This window comes from Pongo pygmaeus, chromosome 3 (genome assembly GCF_028885625.2).
Source record: "Pongo pygmaeus isolate AG05252 chromosome 3, NHGRI_mPonPyg2-v2.0_pri, whole genome shotgun sequence".
NCBI classification, from domain to species: Eukaryota; Metazoa; Chordata; class Mammalia; order Primates; family Hominidae; genus Pongo; species Pongo pygmaeus.
The window spans coordinates 90830159-90843647 of NC_072376.2; the positions used below are offsets into that span (position 1 = coordinate 90830159).

Here is a 13489-nt window from a genome sequence, read left to right on the forward strand (position 1 = left end):
TCAAAAACAAAACAACAACAACAACAAAAAAAACCCAATACAATCCCGTCAGTTCTTCCTGGATTTCACTCTTGCCCCTTTCCCTAGAGATAAACACCATCCCAAATTAGAGTTCATTCCCATGAAACTTTTAATACCATAACTACGTATACATGTACATATTGTTTTGCATGGTCTCAAACAGCATAAAATGAAACCATACTGTATACATTCTTCTGCAATATGTTTTTATCCCTTAACATTATATTTTTGAAATTTATCCATGTTGATATGGTTAGCTCTAGTGCATTAATTTTAACTGCATGGTAGTCTATTGCATCACTATATCAGAAGATGGGAATATTGATGGAACATTTAAATTGCCTACAATTCTTTTATATTGCAATATAAAAATGCTGAAATGAATATTCCTCTTATGTCTCATTGTGCATATTTGCTAGCATTTCTCTAGAATATGACAAGAATTGGAATTTCCACATTGATGGGGATGCTTATCTTCAAATTAACTAGAAATTTTGCCATACTGCTCTCTGAAATGAATGTAGAAATTAGCATTCCTTTCAGCAATGTACAAGACTTTCTTTTGCTCCATATTCTCACCAACACTTGCTATAGTAAAACTATTCCATTTTTCTAATTAAGTGTGTCTAAACAGTATCTTATACTGCATGTGTGTTTGTTTCCTCTCTCTACTCCAATGACTGATGCAGTTAAGCATCCTCACTTGTGCATCTGCTTCCACTTTCATATGTCAATAAAATATAAAATATATTTTATGTATTTTTTTCAGTTGGTTTGTCTTCTTTATGATTGGCGAGAGTTTTTTTATAATTCCTCAATTCAAACTTTTTAAAAAATATTACAAGCTATGAAAATATTTCCTATAAGTTTATGGTTTTCTTTTAACATTGGTGACATGGTTTGGCCCTGTGTCCCCACCCAAATCTCATCTTATAGCTCCCATAATTCCCACGTGTTGTGGGAGGGACCTGGTGGGAGATGATTGAATCATGGGGACAGGTCTTTCTCGTGCTGTTCTCATGATAGTGAATAAGTCTCACAAGATCTGATGGCTTTATAAGGTGGAGTTTCCCCGTACAAGCTCTCTCCTTGCCTGCTGCCATCCACGTAACATGTGACTTGCTCCTCCTTCCCTTCCGCCATGATTCTGAGGCTTCCCCAGCCACATGGAACTGTGAGTTCTCCATTAAATCTCTTTCCTTCATAAATTGCCCAGTCTAGGATATGTTTTTATCAGCAACGTGAAAACGGATTAATACAATTGGTTACAGCAATTTTTATTGCATAGAAGTTTTTAAATTTTAGTGAAATCAAGTTTACCAATATTTTTGTCCAGGATTTATGCTTATTCAATCTTTTCTATAATGAAGTCATAAAGATAGATATTCTCCTATATTTTTTCTTCAAAGTTTTGAAATTTTATTTTTCATATTATGATCTTTAATATACGTGGAATTAATGTTCGTGAATGGTATTTAGGGTGTCTCATTTTATTCTATTTCATGTGGACATTTAATTGTCCCAGAACAATGTATTGAAGAGCTCACCCTTTTCACACTGATTTGTATGTAATGTCACCTCTGTTTTATGTTTCCCTATTTTTCTCTTCTCTGTTATGCTTCATTTATCTATTTGCCTCTCCCAACACCACATTGTCACGATTATTAGGATTTTATAATGACACTAAATATCTACTGGGCAAGGTTTTTCTTGGCTCTTTGCCCTCCTCTATGAATTTTAAAATCAGCTTGTCAAATTCCATAAATATACTATATTAGAACTTTATATCAATGTAATATTATTTCTGCCTGTTTGAGGTTTATTTTTTTCCATTTTTCAATGTAAGTTATTTCTTCATTTATCTCTTGATTGCCCTATTTTTTTTTTTTTTTTTTTTTTTTAGGAGAGAAGGGCTTGCTCTGTCACCTAGGCTCGAGTGCAATGATATGATCATAGCCCACTGCAGCCTCAAACTCCTGGGCTCAAGGGATCCTACAGCCTCAGCCTCTGGTATTGCTAGGACTACAGGTGTTCATCACAATGTGTGCCTAATTTTTAAATTTTTTGTAGTGACAGGGTCTTGCTATGTTGCCCAGGCTAGTCTTGGACTCCTGGGCTCAAGCAATCCTTCTGCCTTGTCCTCCCAAAGTCCTGGGATTATAGATGTGAGCCACTGCACCAAGCCTGATTGCCCTATTTATATCTAGTGTTGAGTAGACTGTTTCATGAGGTTAATAGTCTTTAAATTCTGTCACCTCTTTTTAAACATTATGTTTCTTCATGAATTTGCACTTTGGCTTACAGGCCTTCTTTAAGAAGGAGGTTATTGTTTATGAGCACCACTTCTGATACGTTCTGTCAGAATCGGGTATCATAATGGCGTTTGCATTAGGGATAGGTCAGACACAGTCTCTGAACCTGGGGCATCTTGGCTTAGTTTTTGATCTTGAGCATGTTTAAAAATAAGAGATGAGAAACTGCCAGGCATACAAACTACACATAACTGCAGGTAGTTTGGTATATTTGTAGTCCAGGTGCACAGGTTATAGAGATGCAGAGAGGGGGTATAAAATGAGAACAAAGACATAAGGCAGGAGAGATCATAACGAGCTGATATACGAGCTAAGGGGCTTAAACTTCATCCTGAAGATTACAAAGAGCCATTAGAATTTTAGCCAAGGGGATAACATGATTAGATTGTATTTTTAAACATTTACTTAGGTAGTACTGTACAGGAATAATTATATGGGGGTCACATTAGGAGGCAATTTAGGTTATCCAGGTAAAATATGATAAGGACACAGTGGCAGAGGGCATGCAGAGGAGACAACAAATTTAAGAGATGCAGATGATTGCTATAATATAGAGAATAAGATAAAGAAAGGAATCTGAGATGATTCCCAGGATTTTTGCCTGGATGACTATATCCATAGTTGTGGATGAGGGAACATAGAAAGAAGGACAAGTCAGAGAGGAAATACAATAAATTCCACCCAGAACATGCTGAATTTCAGATACTTGTGCAATTGTGGTGGCCATTAGTGTACTGACACAGATGCTGGGTACAGTACATAGATGATGGGTCCAAACTGGTACTCAGACCCACAGAGCACAAATACACTTTAATCGATTCAGCATTTACTTAACTAGGTATAAGAATATAAAACCAAAGACACAGAAAGGCAGCATCTTTCATTGGAAGGCCCAGCAGCTAACCAAGTACACAGAAGCTTTTGCTTCATCATTGATGTAAGTTATGTACCACTGCCATGGAAGTGTGTAGATGAGGTCTGTGAGGGTCACCTTGACACAAAGAAGTTGAGCGTTGAGTTCCAAGTGCTCTTTCATACCTCTCTAGTAATGCGTGCTCTAGGCCTGCAAGCCAATTCACAGCTTCCCAAACCAGGTATCATCGTGGGTTGGGAAATTAATTAGACACAACTTTCCATGTTTATCTTACTACTGTAGTCATCAAGATAAGAGTGACCTCAAGGTCATTCTCAGGCAGGCCAGCATCAGCTCTGGCCTGATGTTACCTTTCGCTTACAAACAATTCATTTTGTATATGGGTTTGAAATTCATGAGAGAGGCTGGGCGCTGTGGCTTACCCCTGAAATCCCAGCACTTTGGGAGGCTGAGGCGGCTGGATCACCTGAGGTCAGGAATTCGAGACCAGCCTGATCAACACGGTGAAACCCCATCTCTACTAAATAAAAAAAAATTAGCTGGGCATGATTGCATATGCCTGTAATCCCAGCTACTTGGGCAGGAGGATCGCTTGAACCCGGGAGGTGGTGGTTGCAGTGAGCTGAGATCATGCCATTGCACTGCAGCTTGGGCAACGAGAGAAAGAGAGAGAGAGAAAGGGAGGAAGGGAGAAAGGGAGGAAGGGAGGAAAGAAGGGAAGGAGGAAGGAAGGAAGGAAGGAAGGAAGGAAGGAAGGAAGGAAGGAAATGAAGGAAGAGAGAGAGAGATGTGGAAGAAATACATGAGAGAGATGTGGACCAGAGATAGAAATATATGTTTTGGCGTCAGAGATTTGGGTTCAACTTCTTGCTGGACCACTCAGAAGTTGTGTGACTTTGGCAAGGAAGACAAGTTCGTGTCTTCGTCTTTAGTACAGTGGGCCCCTGTGAATATTAACTATGGCAATGAATAAAAGGGTGTTTCATGCAGGGCAGATTCTCAATAAGTGTTGGTTCCTGTTTTCCAGAGGAAGAAATATTTTGATATCAAGTATGGGAGAAAGATAAAAGGCAATAAGACAGTAACCAAACCTCATAAAGGTAAAAATGTCAAGTTCAAAAGTAGTACGTTCTTTTGTCTGATGTACAGAAAGGAGTATTTAGACAATGATTGTTTCCTTCCCCCAAAACTATCCAAATAAAGTTAACTTTCTTTTCCAAAACTCAGAAAAACAAAAATAAATAAATAAATAAAGATTCCAACCAGGTGAGAAGCTGGAAATTAAAATGCCTTACTCTCTGCATTTGTCTCAGACCATTGATCATTTTGCTTTTGTTCAAGACAAATATTGAGCATAAATATTGAGTAAAATAACTTTTGTTTCATTTAGGAACTGATGAGAAAATGCTCATCAGCATTCTGACTGAGAGGTCAAATGCACAGCGGCAGCTGATTGTTAAGGAATATCAAGCAGCATATGGAAAGGTAAGGTCATGTTAACATGACAGGCAGTAAAGAGATCATTAATGTACCACGGTCACTCCCACATGGTTATGCCCACAGTCTTCTGTTTCAGGCTGAGTATAACAGAAGATGCCCTGTACGTCCAGTCAGAGCCTGGAATCTGAGTCGTGGTTTTGCCTTGAACTGGCTGACTGGCTTTGGGCATCTTACTTGGTCTTTCTGGGCCTCAGTTTCTTCACCTGTAGGATAAGGTTTGCCTTAGCCCAGTGGGTTCTAAACCAGAAGTGATTTTGCTCCCCAGGGGACATTTGAGATGTGTGGAGATATTCTGATGATAACAAACAGGATGGTGGGGGATACTTCTAGCATGTAGTAGGCATAGGTCAGGGATGCTACAAGCATCCGAGAATGTGCAAGGCAGCCCTCCACAACAAAGAATTACTAGGCAAACTATCTGACTAATTCTGTCTTAGACAACCTTTTATTTCTCTTTTAATTTTAAAATATTTATGTAGTTATAGGTTTAATTCATTCAGCAAATGAAAATTTAGTAATTAGCAGAAACTATATAAGAACAAGTAACTTTGGGAGGCCGAGGCAGGTGGATCACCTGAGATCAGGAGTTTGAGACCAGCCTGGCCAACATGGTGAAACCCCATTTCTACTAAAAATACAGAAATTAGCCTGGTGTGATGGCACATGCCTGTAATCCCAGCTACTCGGGAGGCTGAGGGCTGAGGCAGGAGAATCACTTGAACCGGGGAGGTGGAGTCTTCAGTGAGCCGAGATTGATCCAGCCTGGAAACAGAGCAAGACTCCATCTCAAAAAAAAAAAAAAGAAAAGAAAAGGAAAAAGTAAAAATAAGACTTGGTCTTTGCTATACAGTTTATTTGTCCAATGCCTATTTCTGAGTACTAATCTGTGTTAGGAGATATCCAAGACATTGGAGATAGACTGGTATAAAAAGCACATCCTGCCTTCTTTCATGGAGCTAACATTCTACTAGAATATAATAAACAAGTAAATAAAAATAATTCAGATATGATAAGTGATATGAAAGAATTAAAATGGTTGATATGATAGACAGTGACTGGTGACTGGCTCCTGCACATAGGGTGATGAAGGAATGTCAGTGAGGGGTTGTTACCTTATTCCCCACTAAGCCTAAACAATACTAGGGGTTCTGCCCTGCTTGATCAGGAGATAGTATTTAAGGTACAGCAAATATAAAAGCCCTGAAGCAAAAAGAAACTGGCAATATGTGAGAAATAAATAATTCCAATATGGCAGGAATGTAGAAAGTGAATGGGGCAGAAGAAAGAGATGAGGCTGGAGACAGGTTGAGAACATGCTAAGCCTTGTGTCTTGGTAGAGTTTAGATTTTATTCTAAGGGCCACAGGGAACCACTGGAGGTTTGTAAGCAGAGGAATAATATACTGCAGTTTTTATTTTTAAAGGATTATTTTGGCTGCTGTAGATAATGAACTGTGGAGGGAAAAGGTACAAATAGACCCGGCCAACTGTTGAGAGGGTCTAGTGACCATCCACAGGCACCTCAGGAATTACCTCCTGGGAGTGTTCTCCAGGCCCCCAGGCTCCACTAAGACACCCTTCTCTGAGCTCCCTTTATCAGATAGCATATTATATTGAAATTTTATCTTTGAATATTTCTGTTTTTCCCATGAGGGCAGAATGTCTTAGGATAAGGACTTTGTCTAACTTACCTTTAAAGGCCTAGCACAGACCAGGTGCCCAGAAAACATTTGTTGAATTGAATAAATTGCCTAGCTTCTGGGCAAGACAACACTTTCACATACAGAGAAGGTGAATGATCTATTGGCCTTTCAGTATTTCCAAAATATGGAAGAAAGATGGAGGTGGAGGGGAACAACCATTTCTCACAGTGGAATAGGATGAGAGCTGTGAAATAAGATTCAGCTGCAGTGGCTTGGATTGAGGACAGATGGTAGTGAAATTTACCATTTAGAGAGGAAAAAAACACTGTGGCAATTGAAGCAGAGCTGATAACACTGAATGCCATCCCATTTGTTTCAGCAGGAACATGCCACTGCTGCACCCCCCAGGAGTGTGGTTGTGTCAATCTGTGCCCACAGCATTTCAGCAGGCTCAGAGGCTACCCGCCTCTATTTCAGAGCTGAAAATAATCAGGAGCAGGAACAAATATTATTCAGTATTATGCCATTGAATATTGAAAATAGAAACCCTGTTACCCCCCTTTAAGCAGGGAAGATGGACTGTACTTACGTGTGAAAACAGTGCTCAAAACAATATCAATAGGTAATGTCTGTAAGAGGCTAAGTTCTAGTGTTCCATCACCCTGTAGGATGACTATAGTTAATAATGTAGTTTCAAATAGCTAGAAGGAGGATATTGAATATTGCTAAAACAAAAAAATGTTACATGTTTGAGATGATGGGTATGCAATTACCCTGATCTGATTACCATACATTATATGTATTGAAACATCACTATGTACCTTATGAATAAGTACAATTATTATTTGTCAGAAAAAATAAGTCTAATATATTGCCACACTTAGAGGTTTTTTTTCTTTACTTGTTGCCAGAAAATTGCTTCTGATGCCACCTAGTTCCACATTCTCACCAGAGACAAATGACCAGCCACTGTCCTCCCTTCCCCTTCCTCTTGGAGCTCTTTGGGAGTTACTGAGAGGCAAGCCACTGAGGAATAGAGCACCTCCCACTGAAGCTGAGCGTGAATCTATAAGGGTTCCTCTTCCTCTTCCCTTACCCCAATTTAAGCATTGAAAGTATGGTGGATCTAGGAAATGCATTTGAATACAGTTCCTAACTGTGGCACTCATGGAATCCTCCCATTTGGCTCTCCTTCAAAAAACCTCTACAAAATGGAACAATTTGGGAGTAATTAGAAAATGCAGATTAATATTCATAGAAATATTTTCAACACTTCTGTTTATTCCCTGTGGATGGACATGTTTTGTCTGATTTTGATACATATGTTCATCTTTCACTAGGTGACTTTAGAGAAAGAGAAAAGTATTTCACATTTTTCCCCTTGGTTTTTTGATTTTAGGAGCTGAAAGATGACTTGAAGGGTGATCTCTCTGGCCACTTTGAGCATCTCATGGTAGCCCTAGTGACTCCACCAGCATTCTTTGATGCAAAGCAGCTAAAGAAATCTATGAAGGTATGAGCCCCCCACAAACCATTTCTGCCCAGAGTTTGACCGAGTCATCAAAAATAGTGACTTTCTTGCAGTGCACACTTGTGATGGGTGGACTTGGATGCCATTTTGGTCTGTACTCTCCCAGTGGTAGAATGACTCTGAAATAGGGAACAGTTATAGAACCTTAAGCCCAAATGTTCCTGGGCTGGAAGAATTTTGTCGTATCCTTTGTTTGACATGAAGAGTCAAGTTCTCTAATTTGTCATCATTGAAAGTAAATGGCACTATGATTAACCCCAACACTCAAGCTAAAAACCTAGCATTATCCTTGAGCCCTTGTTTTCTCTTACCCTTCCAAGCTCCCAAATCTATCAGCAGGTTCATTAGTTTTACTTCAAAATCCATTATAAATATGTGCACTTCTCTCAAAATCCATTATAAATATGTGCACTTCTCTCAAAATCCATTGCTACCGTTCTAGTCTGACCACCATCATCTCTTGACTGGTCCATATCAATAGGCTTCTAACTGGTCCCTTTGCCTCCATTTTTGCCCACCTCAAATTCATTCTACACAGAACAGCCAAAATTATTTTTATTAATTTATTTTAAAAATCAGGTTATGCTACTTACCTGCTAAATTTCCAATGGCTTTGTATACTTAAAAACCAAGCTCCTTATCATGACCTTCATCACCCAACATAGTGCAGCTCCTGTCTAACTCTGTGACTTTTTAAAATTCTATTTATATCAGTCAGGGTTCCCTCAGAGAAGCAGAACCAATAGGCAGGACATAGACATTAAAAGATTTATTGTAAGGCCAGGTGCTGTGGCTCTTGCCTGTTATCCCAATACTTTGGGAGGCCAAGGTAGGTAGATTGCTTGAGCTCAGGAGTTTGAGATCAGCCTGGGCAACTTGGAGAAACCCTGTCTCTACAAAAAATTGGCTGTGCATAGTAATGCATTCCTGTAGTCCCAGCTACTTGGGAGGCTGTGGTGGGAGGATCAGCTGAGCCCAGAAGGTCAAGGCTGCAGTGAGCTGTGATTGTGCCACTGCACTTCAGCCTGGGTGACAGTGAGAGACCCTGTCTCAAAACAACAACAACAACAAAAATTTATTGGAAAGAATTGGAGGCCATGGTGGGAGGATCACTTGAGCTCAGGAGTTCAAAACCAGCCTCAAACTGAGCAACATAGTGAGAACTTGTCTCTATAAAAAATTTTTAAAAATTAGCCAGGCATGGTGGCTCATGCCTGTAGTCCCAGCTATTTGGGAGGCTGAGGTGGGAGAATCACTTAAGCCCAGCAGGTCTAGGCTGCAATGAGCCATGACCGTGCCACTGCACTCCAGCCTGGGACCCTGTCTCAAAAAAAAAAAAAAAAAAAAAGAAGAAGAAGAAGAAGAAAGAAGAATTGGTTACATGATTATGGGACTGGTTAGGTTAGGCAAGTTCAAAATCTATAGAGCAGGCTATCAGGAAAGGCAGGCTGGAACTCTTGGGCTGAAGCTGCTGTCCACAGAAAGAATATTCTAAACAGAAGCGTTGCCTCTGGTCTTAAGGCATTTCAACTGATTGGATCAGGTCTGCCAAGACAGGTAATCTCCCTTACTTAAAGTGAATCGATAATAAACTGAAATTATATCTACAAAAATACCTTCACAGCAACACCTAGATTAGTGTTTGATTGAATAAGTGGCATTATAGCCTGGCCAAGTTGACACATAAAACTGACCGTCATACTCCCTCCTGCTCACCCATTAATGATGTAGCTACACTGGCCTTTTCTCTGCTCCTTGAACATCATAAGCTTATTCTTGTTTTGAGATCTTTATACATGATGTTTCTTCCATCTGGAATGCTTTTCCTCCAGACATTTTCCATTAATTCACTCAAATATATTTTCTTAACTGCACTTATTACTGTCTAAAAGTATCTTGTCTATTTATTTGTTTTTGAGACAAAGTCTCGCTTCATTGCCCAGGCTCTAGTAAAGTGGTGCAATTATGGCTCACTGCAGCCTCAACCTCCCTGGCAAGCCTCCAACTTCAGCCTCCTGAGCAGCTGGGACTACAGGCACACACTGCCACACCTGGCTAATTAAAAAAAATTTTTTTTTTTGTAGAGACAGGGTCTGGCTATGTCGCTCAGGCTGGTCTCAAACTCCTGAGTCAAGCAATCCTCCTGCCTTGGCCTCTCAAAGTACTGGAATTACAGGTGGAATTCCACTGTACCTGGCCTTGTCTATTTTTAAAATCCATTTGTTTATTATCTTTTTTCATCTAACTAAAAGGCAAACCTCCACCATGGCAGGGAACCTCATTGGTCTTGGCCTATATCTTCTGTTCCTAGAGCAACTCCTGAAATGAAGTGGGTGCTCAACGTATTAATTAATAGGAAGGAGGAAAAAGAAGGGAGCCTAGATCTGAGGCATAAGCCATATTTTGCCTTGCCATCAGGGAATGGAGTTATCTTCTTTTCTGTGGAGGACATATGGGCATCTGAGAAGCAGATGGCAAGACGGAATTTGATGTACAAGAGATTTATTGTGAGAAACGCCTGTGAAGGATAAAGAGGAGAAGAGCAGGGTAGGTGGGGTGAACCTTCAGACCGCAGTGCAGGCCTGACCCCTGTGAGAGGAGAGAGGAGAGGAAGTAGGCTGAGATTAGGAAGAGCCTCAGTGCATAGTGAAGCTCTGAGAAAGCCTTGGCAGGCTTTTGGGGAGCCCCTGAGCAAAGACTGCCCTTTGGAGGAGTGCTGTGTTGGGCGCAAGTCCAGTACGCCTGTTGTTTACAGTCGCTGTCTGACAGCCACCTGGAGAGGACATGACCTCAGTGTGAACTCTGGTAGATTCAAAGGTGTGGCAGTTGGAGGCTGTTAGCTAACTGCGTTCTTTGCAGCTGATTCTCTTGAAGTGAAATCTGAGCATTGTTTTTCTATGGCTACCCAATGGGGAGGGTTTAGCAGGTGTAATTGTAAGTATTAGATTCACCAGTGAGTATTAGAACAGTTTCTCTTTTACATAAAAGAAGTCCAGGGTGTGGTGGCACCACCATTATCAGAGACTCAGGCTCCTTCTATCTTGAGGCTCTGCCATCTTTAACCCATGGTTTTCACTTCCTGGCTAAAGATGGCAGCTCATGAGTCAGCCATTATGTCTTCATTCCAGTCAACTCAAAAGAGTAAAGGACAAAGAAGGGCTCACTCCCTCACTCGAAGGATACTCCCTGAGCATGCATATGGTACTTCTGCATATATCCCATTGGTCAGAATTTAGTTACTGGACATATTTCACTGTAAAGGAAGCTGAGAAACATAGCCTTTATATGGGTAGCTATGTACCAAGTTAAAAGTTGGGGGTTCTATTACTAAGGAAGAAAGACAAAAGAGATACTGTGGTAAACTAGGAATCTCTGCTACAGAGAGACAGAATTCAGTCTCTGTTCATATACTGCACTGGCCTTATTCAATCAGGTCTTAGTGTACATGACTTTTCTTGGAGTCACAGTGTGATTCAGTGACCTTGATATAAACAGGGCTGAGAGGTAATTAGTCCCCATGCCAGCCAGGCGCATGATGCAAATTACTGAGGATTTGAAAAGCTCCCTGTATGAAGAGAATGATACATGCTGATAGACCCAGTACAGTGATGCAAGGATGAAATCATTCAAAAGTATTGTAGAGCCTTTTCTAAACATAGTGGAATGTTTGAATGTTGGTAGGGTTAATCCTGTTAGACTGTCACTTCTGATCTTGAATGACACAGGCTTTTTCTTTTATACTATTTCTTTCTAGAATTATTCAATTGATTTTTACACTAGAGTGAAAAATTTGATGTCACTTTATTCCAGATGATTTATGTTAATACTAAAATATATGGAAATATAGAAAACTACTTTAGAGCAATAGAGAACCTTGTATTGATTTACTCAAAAGTGCCCTTTCATCTATATAAAACAAGATAATAAGACCAAAAGGCATGAGATTAAGTTATTTAAGTGTTCTAAAATTTAGATTTTCTTTTCCTTTTTAGGGTGCTGGAACAAACGAAGATGCCTTGATTGAAATCTTAACTACCAGGACAAGCAGGCAAATGAAGGAGATCTCTCAAGCCTATTATACAGGTGTCTTATTTTCTGCTTACCTTCACCACTGTTCACACATATTTGAGCCAATGTTGCTTTTCCCAGAATCCTCTCAGTCTCTTCATGAGGCATTTTGAGAAGACAAGACTTACAGAAAAGAGAATACATTCTAAAATCAGCTAAAGACTATGAGTTTCCAGGAAAAATTGGAATATGATCTGAGCTAGAGACTGCTACATAACAATAGCATTAATGCTTTACATTTATAATACTACAGCTGCAGTGGATTTTGCTCTCAGCAATCTCTCATTAATTGAATTAACCATTTTCATCAATGTAAGAGACTCAAATCATATTTTATTTTTAGGCGTTGAAAATCACTCAGATTAGATCCACGATTTTGGGTGTGGGAAATTAGATTAATTTAGAGGATGTGTTGAGCATGAGGATTCAATAGAAGTAGCTAAAGACCTAATAGTCTGCTGGCTGTGTAAAATTAGAAAGACTCTGCAATGTAATTCTGACTGTAACTACCCAGGGTTAGTGTGACTTCTCAGGTTAAGGTCACAGTCCCCACAAGACTACCTTCACCTCAGACACCAGCCCACAAGCTCAGGTGTTTTCAGGCTACACATGCTTTTAACCAACTGGCTACAAATTCAGGGTTCTCACTACCCTCTCAGGTTGAATAGCACACTAGAATGACACACAACTCAAGAAAGTGCTGTGTTCACAAATGCAGTATTATCATAAAGGAAACAAATCAGGGACAATCAAATGCGGAGACTGCATACAGAGATATTTGGAAGGGTCCAGTGGAAGCTTCCACTCTCCTGACCATTGATATATCATTACCAACCAGCAAGCTCACTTGATTATTGGTAGCCTTAGTTTTTATTGGGGTTTCATTATATAAGCATGATTGGTTGAACCATTGTTCATGTGATTGAGCTCAATCTCCAGTCCCCCTACACTCCCCAGAGGTCAGGCTGATATAGTGGCTCAAAGCCTCAACCTTTTAATCATATGGTCGATCTTTCTGATGTGACCAGCCTTTATTCTGAGTCATCTTGTTTAGCATAACTGAGCTGTAGTCCAAGAGACCAACCATGAATAACAAAGACACCCCTATGACTTGGGAAATCCAAAGGATTTAGAGTTTACCTCCCAGGAATCAGGAATAAGACCAGCCCAATTCTTTACTATTCAATGGCCCCATAGAACCCTCTCCAAGTACTTTAAGGGAGCCACAGTTTCTCTGTTTGTGTCTCACAGAGGTCAGTTGTGTCATAGGAGCTTTTGCAGTGGGAGAAGTCCAAAGAAGGAGTACATATTGGTCCTCATGTGGGTGTTAAAGAGGATGCCTTGGGAGATTCTTGTTAGAAGGTAAATACCTCAATGACAGGTGACTATTTTGTTATTGATGTACTAATTGAGTTCTAATCAGAAAAACAGAAACAGCACTAGGTATTTTGACAGATAGAATGTAATATAAAGAACTGCTTAAAGGGCCGGGGGTGGTGACCCACGCCTGTAATCACAGCACTTTGGGAGGCTGAGGTCAG

General features: G+C 40.0%; 1 protein-coding gene across 4 annotated transcripts in view; it reads left to right on the top strand.

Annotated features, from left to right (window-relative positions):
- ANXA3 (annexin A3) overlaps nt 1-13489 on the top strand; it is a 58639-nt gene that overhangs the window by 22927 nt on the left and 22223 nt on the right. For all 4 annotated transcript variants that reach the window (XM_054486245.2, XM_063663791.1, XM_063663789.1 and 1 more), the window contains 3 exons: nt 4598-4692; nt 7749-7862; nt 11873-11963. In XM_054486245.2, coding sequence (XP_054342220.1) covers nt 4598-4692; nt 7749-7862; nt 11873-11963 — 300 coding nt within the window. The remainder of the gene's footprint in view (nt 1-4597; nt 4693-7748; nt 7863-11872; nt 11964-13489) is intronic.